Genomic DNA, 26783 nt, shown 5'->3' with positions numbered 1-26783 from the left:
AGATGCCAGCAGAGGTGGCAGCACCAGTCTCGGTCTCCCGCGGCACGCCAGATCCCAAACTGCAGCCAGAGGGAGGGCAGCACACGCAGCCAGGAGCCAGTGCTGGCTGCGGGGAATCGGGGCACAACCACCGGGAAACACAACCAGGAGAACCCTGGCCCCACGTGGGCAGGAGGGGCTCAGCTCCTGAAACATGGAGTTGAGAAATTCCCCCTATGCCTGCAAAGGGGGGAGTAGGCAGCCATGTCCCCAGAACCCAGCCCTCATGCCTGCAGTGCCTGGAACAGAGGTGGCACCGATGTAGCATCACCCTGGAGCTGGGGTAGAACAGCCCCTCGCCCCATGGCAGCAGGACGTGCAGCCAAAGAGGTGCCTGGCTCCAAAACCCTGAACCCAGTTTATTCCTGTTACCCACCCCCTTCCAGCTGACCCAAGACCCATCTCCCAGCTTGTTCCCCAAGGCCCTGAGCAGCCCCCCCACAGCAGCAGGCAGCACACCTGCCATGTGGCACTGCCTGCTTCCCCTCTGCCTGTGCCGGGGCTGCAACTGGTGATCACAGCCTTTTGTCGTTGCTGTGTCACACCAGAAGCCACATGCCTGGGGACATCCTGCACCCACACGTGGGGCTTTGCAGAGCAAGGGGTCTCACGAAGGGAAATGCTTCATCTGAGGGACTCAGAGGAGTGTCTCCTGCCGACCCTCAGGGATGCTCATGCCCATTGCCAACTGAGAGGTAACTTGTGGACATCACACAAGCACAGAAAGCAAAGGATGCTGCACTGAAGAAATCACTGGAGCTTGCATGAGCTCATGACAGGTGACAGCAGTTTCTCACAGCCATGCCTAGATCGTAACACCAACATGGCTCAGCAGCTGGAGCCTCTCCTTAGGGTGAGCAGCAAATCAGGCTACTTCATTCCCTGCTGTCAGAAGAGCCACCACAAGACAAACTGGGGATTGTGGCAACTCTCTTGGCACCCACAGCACCAGCTCTCAGCTGGGGACCTCTGGGCTCTGTTTTCTCTCTGCACAGAGGACTGTGGAATTTCACACCCCATCACCAAGATTAGCAGCAAATCCCAAGATGACATTTGTTCAGGAGAAGAAAGAGAAGTCCTGACCAAGCAGTTTCCCTTGAGGGGACAGCGTAGAAATAGCTGAGGAGCAAAGAATGACCCTTTTCTTTCCATCCTGCCTATGAGCAAATTTGCCAGCATCCATCACCAAGCCCATGAAAATAAACATGGCTCTGTGTATAAACAGAGCAAACATCAAACAGCATTCCCAAGCGCAAAGGACCCATACTCTACTCCGGAGAAGGCAGCTGCCTCCACGGTAGGTACATACAGCAGCAGTGCTCTTCCCTGTGTAGCAGTACTACAGCAAACTGTGGAGTTATGTCCAGAACAACCCTAAATTCAGGTGAGTGCAGGATGAATTGGAAACTAGCAAGGCAGTTTCCCATGCCAGAGCAGCCATGGGATTTTTAATGATTGCGAGCACACCTGGAAGGTCTCTGAAGGTCCCCTGCAGAAGTACTGGCCAAACCTCACCACACTTATCTTGCACACTCACAGGTCAAGAGGACAACAAAAGCAAAAACTACTTACAGACCATGGGAAAGCAGTTGGGAATCAGAAGCAAGCAATTATCAGGCTGAGCCTCCCAGACTACAACTTCCTTACATGCTTTCTAGCACCTACTGATAGATGCTAAGTGGCTGCAAAGTCCAGCTCCTGTCAGGACACTGAGCACTCTCTCACCCCTTAGTAGAAGGCTTTAACACCTGAACAGCAGGAATCAAGAGGAGCAACCACAACAAAAGGGCACAAACTGTTCAGCAACCTGCTCCCAATTTCCCATCCCACTCCCTCCTTGTGTGTGAGACAAACACACAATATGGAAGGACAGGGTCTCTTTTTAGAGTCAAAAACATTTCTCCCCTTCACTCATCTCTTGTATGTGCCTGGCAGAAGGAGGTGCAGAAGAGGTGTGGAGCTTGTTGCTGAGAGTGCTCCTAAGCCTGGGGCCATGCGGAACCTCTCATCAGGCAGGCTGCAGGAGCCCTCTCTACAGGCACACTTCTAACCAGAACATCTGTATAGGCTACTAGGCCACTGCCATGCTCTGGAAATATAAATAGGTGTTAAATTCAATGCCATGTTGACAGTGTGACGTGTCTCTCAATAACCACAGCTCCAAAAGGAGCAGCACTGAGCCACTCCAGCCCAGCGAGAAGGCAAGGAAGGGCACTGTGCCAGGCACAGGATGGCCTGGTGCCCAAGCAGCTCATTTCCTTTGGAAGCAGCTGTTATTTCCCTGCAGCTTTGCTTGGTCTGCTTCTCCTACTCTCCCCGGACCTTCCGAAGTGTCCCCCTGTGACCATCACCCGGAGGGGCACTGGGCTTCCCAGCCTGACCCAGTGCCTTGCTTGAGGCAAGATCTAGGGTGCCTGTAACCCCCATGTGAAGGGACCCCTGCAGACCAACTGCTGTACTTGGTCACAGCCTGCCCCACATCTCCCCAATGGACCATTCCTTTGGCTGCCAGTAGAGCAACCGGTGGAAACTGTCTGGGCCATCACAGACCTGATATTCCTTGAGAAACAAATACTTCAAGAGAGGCTCAGGTCAGCTGCACCTTGGCTGTATGACCACCCCCAGCACCTCCCAGCTCTGCTGTCATCAAGGAGGTTGGCCTGCTCCAAACCTTCTCTGGGCTGCTTTGCTGGGGTTCACTGGGAGATCGAGTGGCATCTGCTGCACAAGGACAATCTAGACACTTCTCAGCTGCCTCAAGACTGCAGCAACCATTGATTAATGGACTGAGAGGTGCTGCCAGCACAGGACCCTTACCTTGGTCTGCTTCCAAAGCAGTTTGTACTGGGAGGCTGGTGTCTGCCCTCCATGGCTGCAGCCATGCTGCTGGGGTCCCGTCCAGACAGCTGGGACCCTGAATGGGTGAAGAAAATGACTGAGACACCTACTGGTTCTACCCTCCTTCCTTCCATTCCTCCTTCCACAAGGGACCCAGCAGCACACAAGAACCCCCTGCTTTTGCACTGAGGTGCTCTCCTTGCCCACTGCCATGCCATGGCATAGCCCATCCCTACAGCACCCCGCAACTCCAAGTGCAGCACCAGGGAAGGTAAATGTAGGACTTTGCAGAACTGGCAACACCAGAGAGCAGCCACATTAAAGATTCCCAGATTTCATCAGCTTCGTCTCCCAGTGAGGAAGAGAAGGAGCCAAGGGAAAGCGATGCACCAGCCCGTGTCCAGCACAAGCTCTGCTCACTCCCCTAGCAGACATCAGTTGATGTCTCCACACACACTCTGCCACAAGGAGCCCTTTTCTGGATTCGTTAAGTACAGAAGCCGTTTCCCCAGTCCACACAGGACAGTGAAGGAAGGGGCTAAGCCACAGGTGCAGCTGGTGGAGCACCTGGAGCAGCACCTCTCCTCTCACGCCATCATGGAGGCAGGGTGTGAGCCTATTGATGCTCCCACTCCTGCCCCACCACACGCTTGCTCCCACAGGAGCCCATGTGCAAGGTGGGGCGGGCAGGGGCCAAAGCCTCACCTGGGAGAGGAGGTGGCTGCTGGCACTGGGACTCTTGCTCAGGGGTGCCGGGGGTGCTCTCAGCCCCACTCCTCTCCCTGCTGCTGCTCACCACCTCGTGTGCAGAGCTGCCACATGCATATGGAGACGGGCGGCATTCACCCTCTGTCACAGCACTGCCATTAGGCGGGCTTCCAAGATCAACAGCAGGCCCGTCCAGGAAAATCATCAGCTCTCTGCCAGAGACAACGCTGCCTTTGTTCTCCATCTGCAGGTCCAGAGTCAGCTACCAGTTCTCCACCATGGGAGATGAGAGGAGATGGAGACCAAGCAGTCACCACTCGGGATACCAGCCACGATAGAGAATGGTTCCACCACCCCAGCTCCCCCATGGGATGGGATGTCAGCCTCCTGGTCCCCTCCAGGCACCCCCATGCCCCCAAAGGACAATGCGCCCACTCCCTCAGGGCCAGCTGTCCCAGCAAGCACCACCAGTAATGACCCCACACCTACACATACCTACCAGCACTGCCAGAGAACACCCAGCAAGCCCCACCACCAGCTCCCCAGACCCTCCTTCCCCAGTGTGCTGGGTTCAGCTGTAACAGTTATTTTTCTCCTTCCTAGTAGCTGGTGCAGTGCTGTGTTTTTGACTTTAGCCTGAGAACAATGCTGATAACACACCAATGTTTTAGTTGTTGCTAAGTAATGCTTACTCCGATCAAGGACTTTTCAGTCTCTTGTGCTCTGCCAGGGAGGAGGGGCATGGGAAGCTGGGAGGAAACAGAGACAGGACACCTGACCCAAAGTAGCCAAAGGGGTATTCCATAGCACAGCACATCACGCCCAGTATATAAACTGGGAGGGGAGTCATCCAGAAGGCCCAGAACACTGCTCAGGTTGGGCTGGGTATTGGTCGGCAGGTGGTGAGCAATTGTACTGTGCATCACTTGTGTTTATTTTTGGTCGGGGTTTTTTTCTTTCCCTTTTTAGTTTTATTTTCTCTCCCCTTGTTATTTCCCTTATCATCATTAGCAGTAGTAGTTTTGTATTATTCTTTAGTTATTGGACTGTTCTTATCTCAACCCATGGGATTTACATTCTTTCGATTCTCCTCCCCATCCCTCTAGGAGCAGGGGGAGGAAGAAGGGGGAGGGAGAGAGTGGCTGCGTGGTGCTGAGTTACTGGCTGGGCTTAAACCACAACAGTCCCTTTTGGTGCCCAACATGGGGCACGAAGGGTTGAGATAACGACAGATCTGACCAGAGTGTGTCTAATCGTATTTGTGATAAACATTCATTGTTTAGGATTAATAGTCACTCGTCACAATGTTGATTTATTTGCTCTTGGAGTTGTTGCACTTGGTCTCAGAGTTTCAGCATATCATACCTTACTTGCAGCCAGTATTTGCTGTTTTAGTGTTTATCGACTGGGGGGCCTGGGCTAAGGTTATTGTTTCATTGTACTTTATGACAATGTCTTGTGATACAATAGAATTACTGATCATGAAACTGCTCTGATATGTGTTCTCAGCATGGCCATCACCTCTATGCTTTGGGAGGCATGTAATAGGAATTTTTAACAATTACACCTATTTTCCCCCCCCTTGGAGGGCCAACCTAGGAAGGCGACATCCTCTCACACCCTCTGCTCCCCCACCAGGCTATTTACAGTAGATGTGGGGAATTTCAAAGATTCTGAATATCCTTTAGATGCCCTTGAAACCAGCCTGCTTCTTTTCCTGGGAACCAGCATGTTGCTGAATATGCCACTTGTGTTTTACCCATGGCCATACCACGCTGAGAAAGCCCGATCTTGTCTGATCTTGGAAGCCAATCAGGGTCGCGCTCGGGTCTTGTCGAAGGTTAAACTACTATTTAAGAATATCACCAAGAGATCTTCCCCGAGGCTGGAAAGTCATGAGTGGCAGGGTGAGCGGGATCATATGGGCAAGCTCCTAGTCCAGTTGGCCCCTCCAGTGCTTTGGAATTTCACTCTAATGAAATGCGAAATGAATGAACAAATGCAAAAACCAGAAAAATTAGCAGAACACTTAAACAAGGTGTGCTGTTGTCCTGGCAATACCAGAGACGGAAAAATCACTGCAATGTGCTGGGGCTTGGCCTATGCCTACAGAGCCCTGCTCTGTGAGGAGTAGGAAAAAGATGTCTCTGGATCTGATGGCAAGGCAAAACACAACGCAGCTGCTCCATCCCAAGCAACAAGCACAGCAGCTACTCCAACTCCAACAGCAGACGCTGCACACTCCAAACCAAGTAGCAGGCACTGCAGCTGAATCAAAGGAACAATCCACTCACACTTGAATAGCCCCATAAGGCCAGTACGAAAGCCTAATGGAAAGAGGAGGGGAGAACGAAGTCACACCACCAAGAAGTGCTGCCGTACTGGACGTACTAGAACTTCAGTATGAACTGGAGTCAAAGGCAGTCAAGGGGGATGCCACAACTGATATTGCCAATGCATTTTTCTTAATTCCTTTGGCAGCAGAATACAGGCCACAGTTGGCTTTTACTTGGAGGGGCATCCAGTACACTTGGAACCGACTGCCCCAGGGGTGGAAACACAGCCCTACCATCTGCCATGGATTGATCCAGACTGCACTGGAACAGAGGCAAGCTCCAGAACACCTGCAATACATTGATGACATTATCCTGTGAGGCGATACGGAAGAAGATGTTTTTGAGAAAGGGCAAAAAATACTCCAAATCCTGCTGAAGGCCTGTTTTGCCATAGAACAGAGTAAGGTCAAGGGACCTGCACAGGAGATTCAATTTTGGGGAATAAAATGGCAAGATGGACATCGCCAGATCCCCACAGATGTGATCAACAAGATAACAGCAATGTCTCCACCAACTAACAAGAAAGAAACACAAGCTTTCTTAGGTGTTGTGGGGTTCTGGAGAATGCACATCCCAAATTACAGTCTGATTGTAAGCCCTCTCTATCACGTGACCCGGAAGAAGAATGATTTCAAATGGGGCCCTGAGCAACAACAAGCCTTTGAACAAATTAAACGAGAAATAGTTCATGCAGTAGCCCTTGGACCTGTCTGGACAGGGCCAGATGTGAAAAATGTGCTTTACACCGCAGCCAGGGAGAATGGTCCTACCTGGAGCCGCTGGCAGAAAGCTCCAGGGGAGACTCGAGGTCGACCCCTTGGCTTTTGGAGTCGGGGATATAAAGGATCCGAGGCCAGCTACACTCTCACTGAAAAAGAGATACTGGCAGCCTATGAAGGGGTTCGATCTGCTTCGGAAGTGATTGGCACTGAAGCACAGCTCCTCCTGGCACCCCGGTTGCCTGTGCTGGGCTGGATGTTCAAAGGCAGGATCTCCTCTACACATCATGCAACTGATGCTACATGAAGTGGGCCGCACTAATTACACAACGAGCTCGAATAGGAAATCCCAGTCGTCCAGGAATTCTAGAAGTCATCATAGACTGGCCAGAGGGCAAAGATTTTGGAATGTCACCAGAGGAGAAGGTGATGCACCCCAGAAAGAATTGAGTCAGACAAAGGGACTCATTTCTGGAACAACCTTGTAGACACTTGGGCCAAAGAGCACGGCATTGAGTGGGTATATCATATCTCCTACCATGCACCAGCCTCTGGGAAAATCGAGTGGTACAATAGGCTCTTAAAAACTACACTGAGAGCAATGGGTGGTGGGACTTTCAAACACTGGGATACACATTTACCAAAAGCCACCTGGTTGGTCAACACTAGGGGATCTGCCAACAGGGCTGGCCCAGCCCAATCACAACTTTTACTTACTGCAGAGGGGGATAAAGTTCCTGTGGTGCACATAAAGAATTTGCTGGGGAAGACAGTCTGGGTTATTCCTGCTTCAGGTAAAGGCAAACCCACTCGTGGGGTTGCTTTTGCTCAGGGACCTGGATATCCTTGGTGGGTAATGCAGGAAGATGGGGAAGTCCGATGTATCCCTCAAGGGGATGTAATTTCGGGTGAAAACAGCCAATGCACTCAACTACATGCTGTTGCCTGCTATATAAAACTTATATAGCCCATCAGCTAAATGCCCGTCTCTGCCACTCTAGGCTTTGAAAAGAAGATATGTGCTGTCATGATCATCAGCAGAGAATAAAGTCATGGGAAAAGCCAGCAGCAGCAGAACTGTCCTCAGGTCACCATCGACTGACCCTGACTTCCTTCTGATCATCACCCCAACAAAAAATGAACTTTGATAAAACCAGGTGAGCTCAGCAATGACCAGACGAGTTCGGCAGTGTCAGCAAGAGACAACAATCCAACACTACACACCATCTCTCCTGCCCTGAAAGACTGTTAAAAGAGATGGAGCCTGACATCACGGACTAGATTAACCAAGCAATCTTTATATGGATGGTCCATGGACTAATGAATGGATATTTGTGTGTGTGTGTGTGTGTATATACATCTCAAGAGAGAAAAAGCAATGGTATATTAAAAACATGGTATCTGAGCATGACATGAATGGTATGGAGTAAGGGGTGGATACTGTCCTGGGTTCAGCTGTAACAGTTATTTTTCTCCTTCCTAGTAGGATCACAGTATAGTTAGGGTTGGAAAGGACATTAAGATCATCTAGTTCCAACCCCCCTGCCATGGGCAGGGACACCTCGCACTAAACCATGTCACCCAAGACTCTGTCCAACCTGGCCTTGAACAATGCGAGGGATGGAGCATTCCCAACTTCCCTGGGCAACCCATTCCAGTGCTTCACTACCATAACAGTAAAGAACTTCATCCTTATATCTAATCTAAACTTCCTCTGCTTAAGTTTGAAGCCATTACCCCTTGTCCTACCACTGCAGTCCCTAAGGAAGAGTCCCTCCCCACCATCCCTGTAGGCCCCCTTCAGATACTGGAAGGCTGCTATGAGGTCTCCACACAGCCTTCTCTTCTGCAGGCTGAACAGCCCCAACTTTCTCAGCCTGTCTTCATATGGGAGGTGCTCCAGCCCCCTGATCATCCTTGTAGCCTTCCTCTGGACTTCCTCCAACAGCTCCATGTCCTTTTTATGTTGAGGACACCAGAACTGTAAACAATACTCCAAGTGAGGTCTCAGGAGAACAGAGTAGGGGGCAGGATCACCTCCTTTGACCTGCTGGTCATTGTTTTTTTGATGCAGCCGAGGATATGGTTGGCTTTCTGGGCTGCAAGCGCACACTGCTGGCTCATGTTAAGCTTCTCATCAACCAACACCCCCAAGTCCTTCTCTGCAGGGCTGCTCTGAATCACTTCTCTGCCCAACCTGTAGCTGTGCCTGGGATTGCCCCAACCCAGGTGTAGGACATAACACTTGGCTTGGTTAAACTTCATAAGGTTGGCATCAGCCCTCCTCACAAGCATGTCAAGGTCCCTCTGGATGGCATCCCTTCACCTCCAGCGTATCAACTGAACCACGCAGCTTGGTGTCATCGGCAAACTTGCTGAGGGCACGCTCAATCCCACTGTCCATGGCGCCGACAAAGATGTTGAACAGGACAGGTCCCAACACCGATCCCTGAGGAACAAAACTCATTACTGTTTTCCAACTGGACATCGAGCCGTTTACCACAACTCTTTGCGTGCGGCCATCGAGCCAGTTCTTCATCCACCGAGTGGTCCATACATCAAATTGATGTCTCTCCAATTTAGAGACAAGGACGTCGTGCGGGACAGTGTCCAATGCTTTCCACAAGTCCAGGTAGATGACATCACCTGCTCTGCCCCTGTCCATCAGTTCCTTGGCCCCATCACAGAAGGCCACCAAATTGGTCAGGCAGGATTTCCCTGTAGTGAAGCCATGTTGGCTGTCACCAACTACCTTGTTGTTTTTCATGTGCCTTAGCATGCTTTCCAGGAGAATCTGCTCCAAGATTTTGCCAGGCACAGAGGTGGGACTGACTGGTCTGTAGTTCCCTGGGTCTTCCACCTTCCCCTTCTTGAAAATGGGGGTTATATTACCCTTCTTCCAGTCATCAGGAACTTCACCTGACTGCCATGATTTTTCAAATACGATGGACAGTGGCTTAGCAACTTGATTTGCCAACTCCTTCAGGACCCGTGGATGGATTTCATCAGGTCCCATGGATTTGTGCACATTCAGGTTCTTAAGATGGTCTCGAACCTGATGCTCTCCTACAGTGGGCCTAAGGTCTTCATTCTCACAGTCCATGCACCTGCCTTCCAAGACTTGGGTGGTGCGGTCAGAGCATTTGCTAGTGAAGACTGAGGCAAAAAAGTCATTAAGAACCGCAGCCTTCTCCAAATCCAGGGTAGCCAGTTCTCACGATAGCTTCCAGAGAGGGCCCATGTTGTCCCTAGTCTGTCTTTTATTTGCTACATATCTATAGAATCCTTTCCTGTTATCTTTCACATCCCTGGCCAGATTTAATTCTAACTGGGCCTTAGCTTTCCTAACCTGGTCCCTAGCTTCCCGGACAACGTTCCTGTATTCTTCCCAGGCCGCCTGTTCTCACTTCCACCTTCTATAAGCTGCTTTTTTCCCCTCTAAGTTTCCTCAGCAGCTCCTTGTCCATCCATGGAGGTCTCCTGGCCCTCCTGCTGCACTTCCTTCTAGTCGGGATGCAACACTCCTGAGCTTGTAGCAGGTGATCCTTGAATATCAACCAGCAGTCTTGGGCCCCCCTGCCCTCTAGGACTGTATCCCATGGAACCTTACTAAGCAGGTTCCTGAAGAGGCCAAAGTCTGCTCTCTTGAAGTCCAGGGCAGTGAGCTTGCTGCATGCTCTTCTCACTGTCCTGAGGATCTCAAACTCGACCATCTTGTGATCGCTACAGCCAAGGCTGCCCTGGAGCGTCACATTTCCAACCAGTCCCTCCCTGTTGGTGAGCACGAGGTCAAGCATGTCACCTCTCCTTGTTGGCTCCTCTATTACTTGAAAGAGGAAGTTGTCTTCCATACAGTCAAGGAACCTCCTGGATTGCTTGTGCCGGGCCGTACCGTCCCTCCAACAGATGTCAGGATGGTTGAAGTCCCCCATGAGGACAAGGGCCTGCGAGCGTGAGGCTGCTCCTATCTGTCTGTAGAGCGCTTCGTCCACAGAGTCCTCTTGATCAGGCGGCCTGTAACAGATCCCCACCGTAATGTCTCCCATCGCTGTTCTCCCTTTGACCCTGACCCACAAACTCTCTGTTGACTCATCACCCGTCCCCAGACAGAGTTCCATGCTCTCCAGCCTATCACTAACATAAACAGCAACGCCCCCTTCCCATCTGCCTGGCCTGTCTTTTCTAAACAGCCTGTAACCTTCCATTCCGACACTCCAGTCATAGGAGCCATCCCACCATGTTTCTGTGATACCAATGACATCATATCCCCGTAGCCTTGCACACATCTCTAATTCCTCTTGTTTGTTCCCCATACTACGGGCATTTGTATAGAGGCACCTTAGCCAAGCTCCAAATGAAGCCGACTCAATGGCTGGGGCAGCTGGAACATCTCTACATCGCTCCAAGCACTTATTATAGGTGCTGGCAACTGACTGGGAGTGTTGGGATGGATTGATGCTCCCCTCCCCCAACACATCTAGTTTAAAGCTTTCTTGACCAGCCTGGCAAGCCTCCTACCAAAACAGCTCTTCCCCTTCTTTGTCAGACCAACTCCACCAGCCTCCAGTAGACCTGGCCTCCCAAATCAAGTCCCATGTTCTAAATAGCCAAACCCCTGTCTACGGCACCACTCTTCTAACCATTTATTAACCTGCCAAATGCGCCTAGCTTTTATAAGGTCTTCCCCTTTGTCCTGGAGAATTGATGAAAAAACTATCTGAGCTCCAAAGCCCCTAACCACCTCTCCCAGGGCTCTGTAGTCCTTCTTAATGTTCTCCAGGCTACTGCTATCCATATCTCTAGCACCCACATGAACCACTAGAAGGGAGTGGGTACTACTGCACTAGTAGCTGGTGCAGTGCTGTGTTTCAGCTTTAGTCTGAGAACAGTGCTGATAATACACCGATGTTTTAGTTGTTGCTAAGTAATGCTTACTCCGATCAAGCACTTTTCAGTCTCTCATGCTCTGCCAGTGAGGAGGGGCACGGGAAGCCGGGAAGAAGCAGAGACAGGACACCTGACCCAAACTAGCCAAAGGTGTATTCCATACCACAGCATGTCATGCCCAGTATATAAACTGGGGGGGGGGAACTCATCTGGAAGGCCGAGATCACTGCTCACATCAAGGTGGGTATCAGTTGGTGGGTAGTGAGCAATTGTATTGTACGTCACTTGCGTTTATTGTTGTTTTCCCTTTCCCCTTTTAGTTTCATATTCTCTCCCTTCATTATTTCCCTTATTATTATTATTGGTCGTAGTAGTAGTGGTTTTGTATTGTACCTTAGTTACAGGACTGTTCTTATCTCAAACCGTGGGGTTTATATTCTTTTGATTCTCCTCCCCATCCCTCCAGTAGCAGGGGGACAAAGGGGGGTGTGGGGGGGGTGGGTTAAGTGAGCAAAAGGATGCATGGTTCTGAGTTACCGGCTGCCCCAGGGGCCCTGGCTGAGGCAGCTGAGACCACCATCACTCACAAATCCAGAAGCTGGGGCTGTAGGGGAGATCGCGGCAGGAAAGCCGAAGGATTCGGATGTTTTGGCACAATACATGGGGCAAGAAGGGTTCTGCATGAGGGCAACCATCAGCAGATGCCTGAGATATGAAGCAGGCTGATGGCTACAGGCTAAATGACACCTGAAGCCCTGGCCTGCTGCAGAAGAATAAGCAGCATATTTCAGTATCAGGAGTATCCTCATGCCACCTAAGAAACCCAGGTAAACAGCAAGGAAAACCCCAAGCACATCCCTCCATTCACACCCCCGTCTATGAGTCAGAGTGAACGAAACCAGCACAAAGGGCTCCTCCCAAACAGAAACGCTCCACTGTGGCATAAGACCCCCTACACAGGAGCTTCTGGAGCAGGTGACATGGGCTGGGAGACTGCGGGAGGCAGCTGCCAGCTCCACTCTCCTCCCTCAGCACTTTGGCAAGACTTTGCCAGCCTGTCAAGGTTTAAGCCCAGCCAGTAACTCAGAAACATGCAGCCGCTCACTCACTCCCCCCCTTCCTCCTCCCCCTGCTCCCGGAGGGATGGGGAGGATAATCGGAAGAATCTAACTCCCATGGGGTGAGATAAGAGCAGTCCAGTAACTAAGGTATAATACAAAACCACTACTACTAGCACTAATAATGATAATGATTAGGGAAATAACAAGGGGAGAGGATACAACTGCTCACCACCCGCCGACCGATGCCCAGCCCAACCCGAGCAGGGATCTGGGCCTACCGGGTAACTGCGCCCGGTTTATATACTGAGCATGACGTGCTGTGGTATGGAATACCCCTTTGGCTAGACTGGGTCAAGTGTCCTGTCTCTGCTTCCTCCCGGCTTCCCCTCCTCCCTGGCAGAGCATGAGACTGAGAAAGTCCTTGGTTGGAATAAACATTACTTAGCAACAACTAAAAACATCAGTGTTATCAGCGTTGCTCCCAGGCTGAAAGTCAAAAACACAGCACTGCACCAGCTACTAAGAAGGAGAAAAATGACTGCTATAGCTGAACCCAGGACAGTATCCACCCCTTATTCCATACTATTCACGTCATGCTCGGATCCCACATTTTTCAATATACCATTGCTTTTGTCTCATATATATATATAAATACACACCCACACAGAAAGATATATCATTCCTTAGTCCATGCACCAATCGCTATAAAGGTGCTGAATTCATCCAGTCCATGATGTCAGGCTCCATCTCTTGTAATAGTCTTTCAGGGCAGGAGGGACGGTACGTAGTGTTGGGTTGTTGCCTACTGATGACACCGCCAAACTCGTCTGGTCACTGCTGAGCTCGTCTAGTTTCAGCAAAATTCATTCTTTGTTGGGGTGATGATCAGAGGGAAGTCAGGGTCAGTTGCTGGTGACCTGAAGATATCTAGATGGTGGGCTATTAAAGTGTTATAGAGCAGGGAGCAGCATACAGTTGAGTTCATTGGCTGTTTTCCCCCCCAAATTAAATACCCTTGAAGTACACATGGGACTTCCCCATCTTCCCGCATTACCCACCAAGTATATCCAGGTCCCTGAGCAAAAGCAACCCCACAAGGGGGTTTGCCTTTACCTGAAGCAGGAATAACCCAGACTGTCTTCCCCAACAAATTCTTTATGTGCACCACAGGAACTTTATCCCCCTCTACAGTAAGTAAAAGTTCTGATTGGGCTGACTCAGCCCTGCTGGCAGATCCCCTAGTGTTGACCAACCAGGTGGCTTTTGGTAAATGTGCATCCCAGTGTTTGAAAGTCCCGCCACCCATTGCTCTCAGTGTAGTTTTCAACAACCCACTGTACCATTCGATTTTTCCAGAGGCTGGTGCATGACAGGGGATGTGATATACCCACTCAATGCCGTGCTCTTTGGCCCAAGTGTCTACAAGGTTGTTCCAGAAATGAGTCCCTTTGTCTGACTCAATTCTTTCTGGGGTGCATCACCTTCTCCTCTGGTGACATTCCAAAATCTTTGCCCTCTGGCCAGTCTATAATGACTTCTAGAATTCATGGACGACTGGGATTTCCTATTCGAGCTCGTTGTGTAATAAGTGCAGCCCACTTACTTCATGTAGCATCAGTTGCATGATGTGTAGAGGAGAACCTGCCTTTGAACATCCAGCCCAGCACAGGCAACCGGGGTGCCAGGAGGAGCTGTGCTTCAGTGCCAATCACTTCCGAAGCAGATCGAACCCCTTCATAGGCTGCCAGTATCTCTTTTTCAGTGGGAGTATAGCTGGCCTCGGATCCTTTATATCCCCGACTCCAAAAGCCAAGGGGTCGACCTCGAGTCTCCCCTGGAGCTTTCTGCCAGCGGCTCCAGGTAGGACCATTCTCCCTGGCTGCGGTGTAAAGCACATTTTTCACATCTGGCCCTGTCCAGACAGGTCCAAGGGCTACTGCATGAACTATTTCTCGTTTAATTTGTTCAAAGGCTTGTTGTTGCTCAGGGCCCCATTTGAAATCATTCTTCTTCCGGGTCACGTGATAGAGAGGGCTTACAATCAGACTGTAATTTGGGATGTGCATTCTCCAGAACCCCACAACACCTAAGAAAGCTTGTGTTTCTTTCTTGTTAGTTGGTGGAGACATTGCTGTTATCTTGTTGATCACATCTGTGGGGATCTGGCGATGTCCATCTTGCCATTTTATTCCCCAAAATTGAATCTCCTGTGCAGGTCCCTTGACCTTACTCCGTTTTATGGCAAAACCAGCCTTCAGCAGGATTTATATTATCTTCCTTCCTTTCCCAAAAACTTCTTCCGCTGTATCACCCCACACAATGATGTCATCAATGTATTGCAGGTGTTCTGGAGCTTGCCCCTGTTCCAGTGCAGTCTGGATCAATCCATGGCAGATGGTAGGGCTGTGTTTCCACCCCTGGGGCAGTCGGTTCCAAGTGTACTGGACGCCCCTCCAAGTGAAAGCAAACTGTGGCCTGCATTCTGCTGCCAAAGGGACTGAGAAAAATGCATTGGCAATATCAATTGTGGCATCCCCCTTGGCTGCCTTTGACTCCAGTTCATACTGAAGTTCTAGCATGTCCGGTACGGCAGCACTCAATGGTGGTGTGACTTCATTCAGGCCACGATAGTCTACTGTTAGTCTCCACTCTCCATTAGACTTTTGCACTGGCCATATGGGGCTATTAAAGGGTGAGCGGGTCCTGCTGATCACTCCTTGGCTCTCCAGTCTGCAGATCAGCTTATGGATGGGAATCAGGGAGTCTCGGTTGGTGCGATGTTGCCACCGGTGCACTGTTGTGGTCTCAATTGGCACTTGTTGTTCTTCGACCTTCAGCAACCCCACAACAGAAGGATCCTCTGAGAGACCAGGCAAGGTGGACAGCTGCTTCATTTCCTCTGTTTCCAAGGCAGCGATACCAACAGCCCATCTATACTCTTTCGGGTCTTTGAAGTACCCTCTCCTGAGATAGTCTATGCCAAGGATGCATGGAGCCCCTGGACCAGTTACAATGGGGTGCTTTTGCCACTTCCTCCCAGTCAGGCTGATTTCAGCTTCCAGTACAGTCAACTCTTGGGATCCTCCTGTCACTCCAGAAATATAAATGGGTTCCACCCCTTGATACCTTGATGGCATCAGGGTACACTGTGCACCGGTATCTACTAGAGCCTTATACTTCTGTGGGACTGATGTGCCAGGCCATCTGATCCACACAGTCCAGTAAACCCGATTATCCCTCTCCTCTACCTGGCTGGAGGCAAGGCCCCTCTAATAGTAATCCTAAGATTGTCCACTTAGGTCTTGTAGAAAGGGATTAGTATTCCTCATCACAGGAGCTGGAGTAAAATCAGCTCTTCCACTGCATCTGGGAAACTGCTCACCAGAGACTGGAGCAGCAACTTTCGTGGGAGGATCATCCTTGACCATTGTTCTCCTCTTCAGTTCACGCACCCGTTGCTCCAGAGCTGAGGTAGGTTTTCCATTCCACTTTCTCATGTCTTCTCCGTGATCCCGCAGGTAAAACTATAGGGTGGCCCGTGGCGTGTACCGCCTATATTTTCTTTCTCGAGCAGTAGGGTGCCTTCTGTTTACAGTTGAGACATGGGTTGGTACACGTGGGGAGCTGAACAGATCAGATAAATCGTCTCTCACTTGTTTGAACTCCTGGGACAGTTTTTCCACAGCTGAAATGATGGAAGGGGCGAGATTGTCTTTGAACTCTTGGAGTTGACGAGTCACTTGATCCACTGTTGGTGGTGCTAGGTCATTCTAGCTCATTGATGCCAATGAGTGGGCATATGATGATCGTGCACTCTTTATAAGTTTCTGCCACATGGGTCCCGTACATTCAACTTTATCGAGATCTACGGATGCATTCCCAGCATCCGGCCTATGACAAATCTTCCCTAAAATGGCTGGTTCCCTCAGGGACTGGATGTCTCTCTCTTTCGTCGTCCACTTGGCTGAGCGACTCATAACATCTTCCTTGTAGGGAAACCTTTCCTTTACACCTGCCAAGAGCCTCCTCCGGAGGCTGAAGGCTCATTTTCTTTTGCCATTGCTTTGTCAATTCCTCCTTCCCTAGCAAGTGATCCCAGATGCTTGGCTTCCCTACCTTCTACTTCGTCGGCCCCATTGTCCCAGCATCGGAGCAACCAGGTGACAGTGCGCTCCCCGGGCAGACGGGTGAAATCTTTTCGCATATTCCGCAGCTCGGTCGAGGTCCGGGGTCGAGAAGTCACCTCTTCTTCTTCTTCCTCTGATCGATGTAGTAGTAACTCTTGTTCAGATGCTGTCCCCTGTAGTAAGTGCATTGGGACTTCATCTTTCTTCACTGCAGGGGTTGCTCTTTGTGCCCCTCATTTGCTTTTGCTTACAGGGGCAACAGACATTGTCACAAATTGGCCATTTGGTTTAGCTGCAGTGTCCATCACTGTGGTTGGAGTGGCTGCAGTGTCTGCTGCCAGGGTTGGTGCAGGTGCTGTGCTTGGGGGTTCATTAACACGAACAGCTGTGTTGTCTCTTGATGTAGGGGTTTGAGTAGCTGCTGTGCTTGTCACTGGAGTTGGTGTAGCTGCTGTACTTGGAGCTGGAGTAGCTGCACTGTCTGTTGCTTTGCCATCAGATCCAGAGACATCTTTTTCCCTTTGAAGGTGCTGGATAGTGCTGAGCAGGGCTCTGTAGGCGTAGGCCAAGCCCCAGCATGTTGCCATGATTTGTCCCTCTCTGGTATAACCAGGACGACAGCACACCTCGTTTAAGTGTTTTACTAGTTTTTCCGGATGTTGCACTTGTTCAGGGGTGAAGTTCGAAAGCACTGGAGGGGCCCACTGGCCTAGATACTTGCCCATACTATCCCACACACCCTGCCACTCATAACTGTCCAGCCTCAGGGAAAATCTCTTGGTGGTCCTCCTGTATCGTCATCTAACCCTAGACCAGATTTGAACCCAGTACTGCTTAACTTTTGAGATGAGACAAAATAGGGTGATCCCAGGGTGGGATGGCCATGGGTAAAACACACTCCGTATGTTTGCCAACATGCTGATCCCCAGCACAATCAGCAGGCAGGTCTCAAGGGTATTCAAAGGCCATCCAAAACTTTCAGAACTCTCAAATGCTGTTGCAAATAGTCTGGTGGGGGAACAGGGGGTGTAAGGGAATGCCTCCTTCATAGGTTGACCCCCCGAGGAGAAAAAAAAGATATGCAATTGCTAAAAAATTCCATTATATACCTCCCAAAGTATAGAGGTGATGACCATGCTGGGAACGCAAACCAGATCAGTTTCATGATCAATGAGTCTATTGCATTACAAGTCATTACCATGAAGTACAGTGAAACAAGAACCTTAGCCCAGGCCCCCCAGCCGATAAACACTAAAACAGCAAATACTGGCTCTAAGTAAGGTACAACATGCTGAAACTCTGAGATCAAGCGCAATGACTCTGAGAGCCAATTAATCAACATTGTGATGAGTAGTAACAATGAATGCTTATCACAAATATGATTAGACACACTCTGGTCAGATCTGTCGTTATCTCAACCCTTTGTGCCCCACGTTGGGCACCACAAAGAACTGTCATGGTTTGAGCCCAGCCGGTAACTTGTAACCACGCAGCCGCTCACTCACTCCTCCCCCTTCCTCTTCCCCCCAGTCCCGGACAGATGGGGAGGAGAATCAGAAGAATTTAACTCCCATGCGTTGAGATAAGAGCAGTCCAGTAACTAAGGTATAATACGAAACTGCTACTGCTACCACCAATAATAATAATGATTAGTGAAATAACAAGGGGAGAGGATACAATTGCTCACCACCTGCCGACCGATACCCAGCCCGACCTGAGCAGTGATCTGGGCCTTCTGGGTAACTCCTCTCAGTTTACATACTGGGCATGACGTGCTGTGGCATGGAATACCCCTTTGGCTAGTTTGGGTCAGGTGTCCTGTCTCTGCTTCCTCCCAGCTTCCCCTCCTCCCTGGCAGAGCATGAGACTGGGAAAATCCTTGGTCAGAGTAAACATTACTTAGCAACAACTAAAAACATCAGTGTTATCAGTGTTGTTCCCAGGCTGCAAGTCAAAAACACAGCACTGCACCAGCTACTAAGAAGGAGAAAAATGACTGCTGTAGCTCAACCCAGGACACAGCCACAGCTCCCCATGCAGCTGGGCGCTGCAGCTTTGCCCAGGGGTAACAGTTCTGGGAACACCACTCAGGCACACAGCAAGGGGCTGGAACGACAGGGAAGAGGAGTTAATGACCCACATGGTGCCACATGCTGCGGCACCCAGTGGTGCTTTGCGAACCAGTGCCTGCCCTGTTTCACTGACACATATTGGTAGCCACAGCCCTGCGCCCTGGACACCCGCCACCCTTCCAGCTCCTCCAAGGCTTCCTGACAGCTCCCTACAGACAACAGCGGGGGTTGTCCCTAGCGCTGCCGGGAAGCCACCAGCACACGGCATGTCTGAAGCAAGGCACAGTGCAGAGGGGCTGCCTGCAGGCTTCCCACAGCCTCCTCCACCCATGCACATCTACTGCAGGGCTGCATCCCCACAGGAGAACATGATCCTCGGTGCCCATGGGCAACAGGAGAACACCACAACCTTCAATGCCCACAAGCAGGCCAGGCACTCGCACTATCACAGCAATGCCTGCTGGAGCTAGCAGGACCAAGACACCCAGCTCTGCCACAGAAGGCTAGAAAAGTTTGGCTGCACCAGCCTGGGACACCAGCCCAGATGCTTCCTGACTCGTATGCTCAAATAATATTCTTATTATACACAGACTGCTCACAACACAATGGCACCATTTTTCAGCACCCTGCTTTGTCCTGGTCTGTCACAGGGACAGGGTGCAGTACCTGCCAGTGGGAGAAGGAAGATGGGAACATGCCATCTCTAGCTCCGGGGTGAGACACTGGCAGGGCCCCAGGGGCCTGCAGTGAAGACAGGGCTGCAGGACATGTGGATCTTGCGACAGAGTCTCAGGTTTTTAGTGCAAAGGAGGCAGGTGCCCCCAGTGCCCAGGCACGGCAGGAGCCCACACTCACGGGGGCACAGTATGGAGGTTGGAGCCCAACTCTGTTGCTCATTACCCGTCAGTAACAACCATCAAGAGGTTCTGCTAAGCCTGGTCTTACCCATCTGCCTAAACGAGTTGCTCCCAGTTTGCTTCCAAGGGGAACTGATCTCAATGGCAGTTTTAAGAGCCTGAGATAAAAGATGCTACTAAGCACAACCAAAGAAACAGAACAAATCCATACCCTGTTTCTCCCTGGCTGCTCCAAGCCATAGGAATTTGCACTTTCTCTGAGCCATGCGGAAGTTATGCCCGCATACTCCAGGGGTCCCCTCCACCCCCCTGTGCAAGCGCCTGGCAGCCAAGCTGCACAAGCCCTCATTGTGCCAGTGCCCAGCTGAGGGGCGGCAGTGCAGGAGCTAAGTAAGACAAGGTGTCTCCAAGTGGAGGATGTGAACATGAACCTCCCAGCCAGCTTCCTTCTCCTCTCTCCACCCCCTTCAGCTTTTTTAAAGAAAATAAACACTAGCAGAACCTTCCATTCACTGTCCCCATCCAGCATGCAGGATGCACAAAGGGACATTGCTGTTGCACCACCAGAGGGTCCCCTGAGCGGCTGAGCACAAAGGGCTGCCTGTGTCCCACCAGCAGCCAGAATGTCAGAAAGATTATTATTATTTTGGGAGGGGGTATGGGGGTGATTTGGGCCTGAATAAGGTCTCAGTTCAGCTACTTCCAGTGCCCCGCATGCAGCATCAGAACTCCCATTTAGCAGAGGTGAGCTGGAATTCCCACCCAGCCCATTAAGCAGATTTACGGTTCCACGAAACAAGGCTGGTAGCAGATAGCGCAATAACAGCCCCAGGCTGAGCCCTTCGGGACCTCCAGGAACCACATACATCTGACACCCATGGGCACAAGCACCAGAGAGCTGCCACTTCCCTGAGCAGGGTGGCTACATCTCCACGCACACAGCCAGGAAGATTTCCAGACAGACAGTGCTTCCCACCCTCTCGGCTCCCCAAACCCTCTTTGCAGTTCCACTGGATGCAAAGGCCAGTTTCCACTCAAACAGCTCTACACAACCAAATCTACTCCAGAGCAGCCAGGACTGCTGCTTACACAACCAGAAGACAAGTAGATCCTCTGGGCTACCCTGAAAACCAGCAACCTACTTACCCCCCACCCCCATCAATCCACAAATGAATCAAATCCCAGAGCCAGAACCCTGCCCTGAAAGCACCCTGGCACCAGACAGAAAAGGCAGGGCAGCAAATAACATCAGTGGGAGCACCGAGCCACACCGGCTTGCCCTAGAGCTCAGGGCTGGTGGGTGGGTAGCACCCACCTCCCTGGTGCTCAGATGAGGACTAGCTTAACTGCTGTGCATACCTGCAGCCAAAGGAATGACTCCATGCTGTGGCTACAGGCCCCCCCTGGGAAGAAGCAAGGGGAAAGTTGGACTTCCACACCCATCCCTAAACCAAGGAGGAACACAGAGTTTAGAGGAAGGGATAATCTTTACTGTCCTGGGTAAAATTTAAGTCTCCCCAGGCAGTAGGAAGCTTTGCTCATGCTCCTGGCTCCAGCTCAGTCTCAGCCACCAGCAGCTTAGAGACAACTGTGTCCCACTCCATTTATCTGCCAGGTATAACCAGGAGGACCTCAGACTTCTGCTTTGTTCCTCTAAACCATCACAGGCCTGGGAGGGAAGACAAGATGGGAGGAAAAGGCCAAAAAGCCCACTACCTCTGACCAGGCGCAGCTGGTTGTCTGCAAAACAGCCCTGACAGGGTACAGCAGGACCAGAGCCAGCAGACCCTTGCCGACCCACTGGCTTGGGCACAGAGAGCAGCCTCCCATCCAAAGAAAGCCTGGAAGTAGCCAGGGCATGGGGAGAATGCTGGTAGTCATGGTCCCATCAGTTCTGCAGGACACTTGGGAAGTGACACCCAAAAGGTGACACAGGGTAGGCACAGTCCAACCCTCACTGTGGCTTACTGGCTTGGATGACCAGTTTGATGAGACCATGGCCTAGCCACTACATAGGCAGCTCGCTGACCAGTTGCATCAGCTGGTTTGAGTCTCTGCCTTCACAACTCCTTGCTAAAAGCCTTTGCTGCTGGGGCATGCAGCAGAGCTCCCTTGACATTACATCCATGACAGTGGAAGAAGCTGCAGCTTTCCAGAGGTTGGGGGGGGGGGGGGGTGGAGGGTAAGGGGATGGGTGGGTGTTGCTTCTGACTTCCTGGAGTGTCCCACAAGGCCCAGCTCCAGCAGCTCTGCCTGGGGCACAGCAGCAGGGAAAGAAAAGGCTGTGCAGGATCTGTAAAACCCTGGCATGTGGTTTCCTCCACAAACAGGAGCCTCTTGATGGAACTTGCAACCCCAGCAGCGAGCAATAAAAGCGAGCGCTTTCATTTGTGAGCTGCAGCCTGGCTCACTCCAGAGCCCGCACAGACATCCACTGCTCAGCACACAGTGGGACCAGCAAAAACCAGCAAGGCCCAGTATCGGCTTCCACACAGACTGTGGTGCGAGGCCAGACAGGGTCATTCTTTGGGCCTCACAGGAGGAGCAGGCGAGGAGCTCCTGGAGCCTGGGAACAAAGAGGTGCCTCTGCAGCAGGCAGCAGCTCGGGGGCCAGGGCAGGGGGCTGTGCCATTATGAATTAGCTGTTCTACAGGAGCCTGGGAGCAGCTCAGCTCTGTGGAAGGCTCCAGCTCGTTTTCTGTGATTGAGCCCATTCTTGCTCACCTCTCCATCTCCCCGGCAATCCCCTCTGAAAGTGGGAGGGTGCTGCCTGCTAGAGGAGAGACCCCCGAGGCAACTGCCAAGGCGGTGGGAAGCACTGCAAGCCAGAAAGCAAGGCTGGACCCGCCCGTAGCAGGAGCTCCTGTCTGACAGCTCAGGCTGGTAGCTCCGGCAGGCTCTCCCAATCTTCCTGGGAGCTCAGGCCTGACCAGGCTCATCACTGAGCTTTTTTTCCAGGTTCCAGGCCTCTTAGCTGAGACTCTTCCACCCAAAGTGAGGCCTGCTTGGCAAGAGCCAACAGGAAGAACAGGGGGAGCTCCAACATCTTCCTGGCAGGCAGGAGCCCTGCATGCACTGCAACAGACATCACCATCAGAAAGAACACCACCCCTGCCCAAAAGCAGAGCAACCAGAACAATTCTTCTGCACCAAGTAGAACAACTACAAGGACATAAACTGAAGGCCACAGCTACGCTTGCATATCAGTAACTTACAGAAAACCTCACCAAAGCCATAACAAACTCAACTAAGCTATAAAGTGGGTCTGCTGCCCAGCAGGACCAGCATGCTCCTGCTGAGTGCTTTCCAGGATGAGGAGACAATGGCCAGGCCCCCACCAGCAGCAGAGGGCACATGCATTTCTCCACCTTCCCCAGACAGAGGGTCGTGGGCTGCATAAGAACATTGAGTGTCTGACTTGGGATGGCTTGAAATCCCAAGTGCCCTTTGCACACCCTTGTATGACCTGCCACTTCCCCAGGCTGGCAGGCAGAGGGAACAGGCTCCCCTCCTCTCAGCAGGTGAGAAGCCCACTCTAGGAAGGGGTCTCCCAGGAACGCAGGCTCCCATGGGACCTCTGGGGGATCAGCAGCAGTCTCTGGCCCATTGAGAGCTGCAGCAAAGGCCAAGCAGCAAGTCTGCAGAGGAGAGGAGGGAGCAGGCTCCAGGCTAGACAAGATGGACAGACAAGAGCATGTGGCTCTGCAGCTTTAAGAGCCCTCTCTCCCAGCCAACGGCGTCAAGGAAAAATCTGACATGTTTTTTCTGGTGGATGTTAACAGACAAGCTAGAACAGCCAGTTGCCTTTTCCACTCATTTTCCACATAGCCCCTGGGAGGCCTGCTAATGAAAGAGCCGATTGTGCCCCTGTAGAGGAGCAGGTAGGGTGGGAGCAACAGTGGCTCCAGGAGCCCAGCATGGCATTTGCGCACCTCGGGAAGAAAAAGCTGCAGGGGAGGGTGCCCTGGGGCAGAGACCCCCACTGCAGGCTGTCTGACAGCAACAGCCCAAGCAACAGGCAGCCTAGCCCTGCAAATACCTGGGGCAGACATTCAGGACCTCATTGGCTTTGCAAGATTATGGTGGTGGCAGCAGCAGCAGAGCTCCCCATGAGGCCCTCACTGCCCCAGCAAGACAAGGTGCCACCCAGGGGCACAGCAGCCTGTCCACACAGGAGACACCCTCACAGTTCCATAGCTTGCAGCTGACAGTGCCAGAGAAAGCAGCTCACCCCAGCCCCTGACACTGGGGAGAGTCTGAACCAGCCCTATATCCCTCTGGGGCACAGGAGGCCCCTCTCCCTGCTCAATACCAGGTCTGTATGTCACAAGCAGCAGAGCTGTGCTTGGAAAGACAGAGTAAACCTTTTCCAGTCCTGTGCAACTGCTTGCACAGCCCAAGCCCTGAATGGCTGCCTTTATGCTGTAGTTGCTGTCACAAGCCACACTCTGAAGACCACAAATGGCAGCAAATAGCTGCGGGGTTTATGTTTCCATGCAGGCTGCAGCACTCTGGCTAACGGAGGAGGTATAGTTTCTGTCACATGCTGGCTCCCTGGCCCTGACAGGCGGCCCAGGACACACAATGGTGCCTTGTTCCCCCCCAGGGCAGGGACTGCACAGGAGCTGCTGCAGCCACTAACCTTTCCTCCCCACCACACACCTCCAAGCAGGCAAGGGGCAGGACCCTGCGGAACACAGGACCCCTAGGCAGAGGCTGGGGACCCCCACGGGGTCCGACTCATACGTACATTTCCCACCGCTCTTCAGCAGGTTGCTGAGGTTGACAGAGGCAGTGCCCAGGAGCTCGTTCCTCAGGGTATGGCAGCTCCACACCTTCAGGTCCAAGTGGCTCTGAGCTGTGACATTCCTGCAGAGACCACAGAAGGGGTCCATCACTGTGGCCTCGACCCTGCTCCATGCTGGGGAGGGGGCAGTGCCAGGCCTGCCAAATCCAGTTTGCAGAGGGAGACAGGCAAGGCCACAGGGCAATAGGAGACCACACACACTGCCCTCCCAGCCTGGCTGCCCCAGCAGCATCCTTGTCTGGAGGCAAAGATCTCTGACATCTAAGTGGCCCCAGCTGATAGCACAGGGGGTTACACCAGGGAACGTGGGGTCAGCCCCGGCACACCAGGGGCTCATGTAGACTTACAGGATGAGGATCTCATTCCACAGCACCTCAGAGCTCCCAATCTGCTTCCCAGTCGTCTTAGTTTCACTGGGCAGCCCGTCACCTGCCACCTCCACATAGCAGCTCATCTGCGATGGGCGGCTGCGCGCCTTGGGCTTCACGGACACCACTGGGCAGGGGGGACAGGCAGAGGGTCAGGCAGCTGCAGGGGAGACCCTGTCCCTGCCAGCTCAGGGTGCCACGACTCACTGCAGTCAAACTGCTTTTGAGAGAGGGGGAGTGAGAAGCAATTCTCCTGAATTCTCCTGATGGCAGCAATGGCTGGATCTGGGTGCTCCCATCATTAGCCCCTGATCACTGCCTGTCCCAGCTACACCCACAGCTCAGCCCCACACCTGAAGGCTGCAGGAGTGTCACGGTCCCCACATTGCCCTACCCCAGGGCTTAGGGGCAAGGTGGGGATAAGGGGGCTCTGCGGAGCCGCTGGGTAGAGGTGCCCACCAGCTGGGATTCAGCTGCCCCCAAGGCCAGCGGTGCCCACAGAGAGGCTGTGGGGCAGAGCCGGGGCCGCAGCTCCAGGTGTCGGGAGCCATCTCGCGGCCACGGGAGCACCAACGCGGCCCTGGCAGGACCATGGAGCCACGTCCCAACGGCAGCCGAGGAGAGGAAGCAGCAGAGCCCAGCCGATAGCTGCCCCACTTACCTGGGTGCCCATAGGACGCAGGGCAGTGCCGCCATCCCCAGCCCCTGCTCCCCCCGAGAAGGTCTCCCACCCTGGGGTGCAGGCAGAACACACACCCAGACCAGAAGCACCCAAAATCCAGGTTCCCCACCATGGGGCTCCTGACCCCACCTCCGGCGAGGCAGCAGAACCCACGTTTCACGGAGAGCTGGGACTTCTCGTAGGGTGGCCTGGCCCTGGCCCTGCTGGAGCTCACAGCGGCCATGGCATCACCCCTGTCTGGAAGCAGAGAGAGAAGACACCCCTCAGCACCACTCCCACCATGTGGAGGAAGCCTGGGCTGCACTGGGGTCCCAGGTCAGCCCTTCTGAGCTCGAATGTAGCCCAGCCATGACTGCAAGTGACCCACATGGCAGGTAGACTTGGCAATGGACAGGCACACGCCTGGTGAACACAGGTTCCCTCTCGCTCCTGATAAATCAGCTCTGCACCAGAGGCAATGGCAATGCTGCACCCTAGGGAGACAAACCCCTCTTCAACAGCACTGCCATAGCCTGAGGAAATCTGAGCCAAGCTGGGCAGTGCTCTGCCCTCTGGACACCTCATTTTGGTGGCTGCAGCTCACCCTGACCCAAAGGTCGCTGCTGATCACAGCCAGCACGAGGAGCAAGCAGTCTCTAAAGACACACTACATTGTCTCACACCCTGCTCTGTGCTGCGGAGCAGCAGCACCAGCTCACGAGCAGCCTGCATGGCCACCATGCAGGGGATCCCATGGAAAGGATGAGGCAGTGACACCAGCAGAATAGCGGAAGGTACGGTCACAGTACGGGGAAGCAGCCACATCCCTCAAGGATAGTCTGGGTCTCTTTCTAGCAGCAAAATCCCACAGGAAAATGGTCCCATCTACTCTAACACACTGTGGAGAGGGCAGGGACCCACAGCTGCTCCAAACACAGAGAAGGATCAGACTGCAGAGCAGGCTACAAGCCCAGACCTCCACTTCCCCAAGCACTCACCACTTCCTCACTCTCCAGCACCATGTCACTGTCACCGCAGGCACAGAGCTTCCCCCTGCCCCTTCTGCTGCAGCTTCCCCTGGAATCATTCGCCAGGGACGGGGAGCAGGCAGGAAGGATGCAGGCTGCAACACCCAGCAGAACATGTGGCTTGGCCAAAACGACTGACCACGGAGTAGAAGGATGAGGTCACATATCATGCAGAAGCACAAGGTGCTCAGTCTGGGACCACAGAATCAGCTATCAACTCTCCCTGTCCTCCTGAGCCTGTGTGCAGCACTCCTCTCTGCACTTCCCAGGCAGAA

General features: G+C 52.5%; 1 protein-coding gene across 1 annotated transcript; it reads right to left on the bottom strand.

Annotated features, from left to right (window-relative positions):
- Window positions 1-1780: 1780 nt before the first annotated feature.
- LOC115619286 (NEDD4-like E3 ubiquitin-protein ligase WWP2) lies at window positions 1781-26129 on the bottom strand. Its single transcript, XM_030511329.1, has 7 exons — window positions 25655-26129; window positions 24799-24946; window positions 24395-24513; window positions 16697-16710; window positions 3583-3847; window positions 2857-2953; window positions 1781-1787 (listed from the first exon to the last, which is right to left on the bottom strand). The coding sequence occupies exons 1-7, from the start codon at window positions 25722-25724 to the stop codon at window positions 1781-1783; spliced, it is 720 nt and encodes a 239-aa protein (XP_030367189.1). The 5' UTR covers window positions 25725-26129.
- Window positions 26130-26783: the final 654 nt, after the last annotated feature.

Source organism: Strigops habroptila, chromosome W (genome assembly GCF_004027225.2).
Source record: "Strigops habroptila isolate Jane chromosome W, bStrHab1.2.pri, whole genome shotgun sequence".
In the NCBI taxonomy this organism is placed as follows: domain Eukaryota; kingdom Metazoa; phylum Chordata; class Aves; order Psittaciformes; family Psittacidae; genus Strigops; species Strigops habroptila.
Note: the sequence above shows the minus strand (reverse complement) of the source record. Positions and strands in the feature narration are given on the sequence as shown.

Excerpts from the sequence above, each read along its gene's own strand:
- LOC115619286 (XM_030511329.1), bottom strand. The coding sequence starts at position 25,724 with ATGGCCGCTGTGAGCTCCAGCAGGGCCAGGGCCAGGCCACCCTACGAG. Across the intron at positions 24,514-24,798 it reads TGGAATGAGATCCTCATCCT|GAATGTCACAGCTCAGAGCC; the intron begins GTAAGTCTACAT and ends TGGTCTCTGCAG. Across the intron at positions 2,954-3,582 it reads GCAGCCACCTCCTCTCCCAG|GGTCCCAGCTGTCTGGACGG; the intron begins GTGAGGCTTTGG and ends TCACCCATTCAG.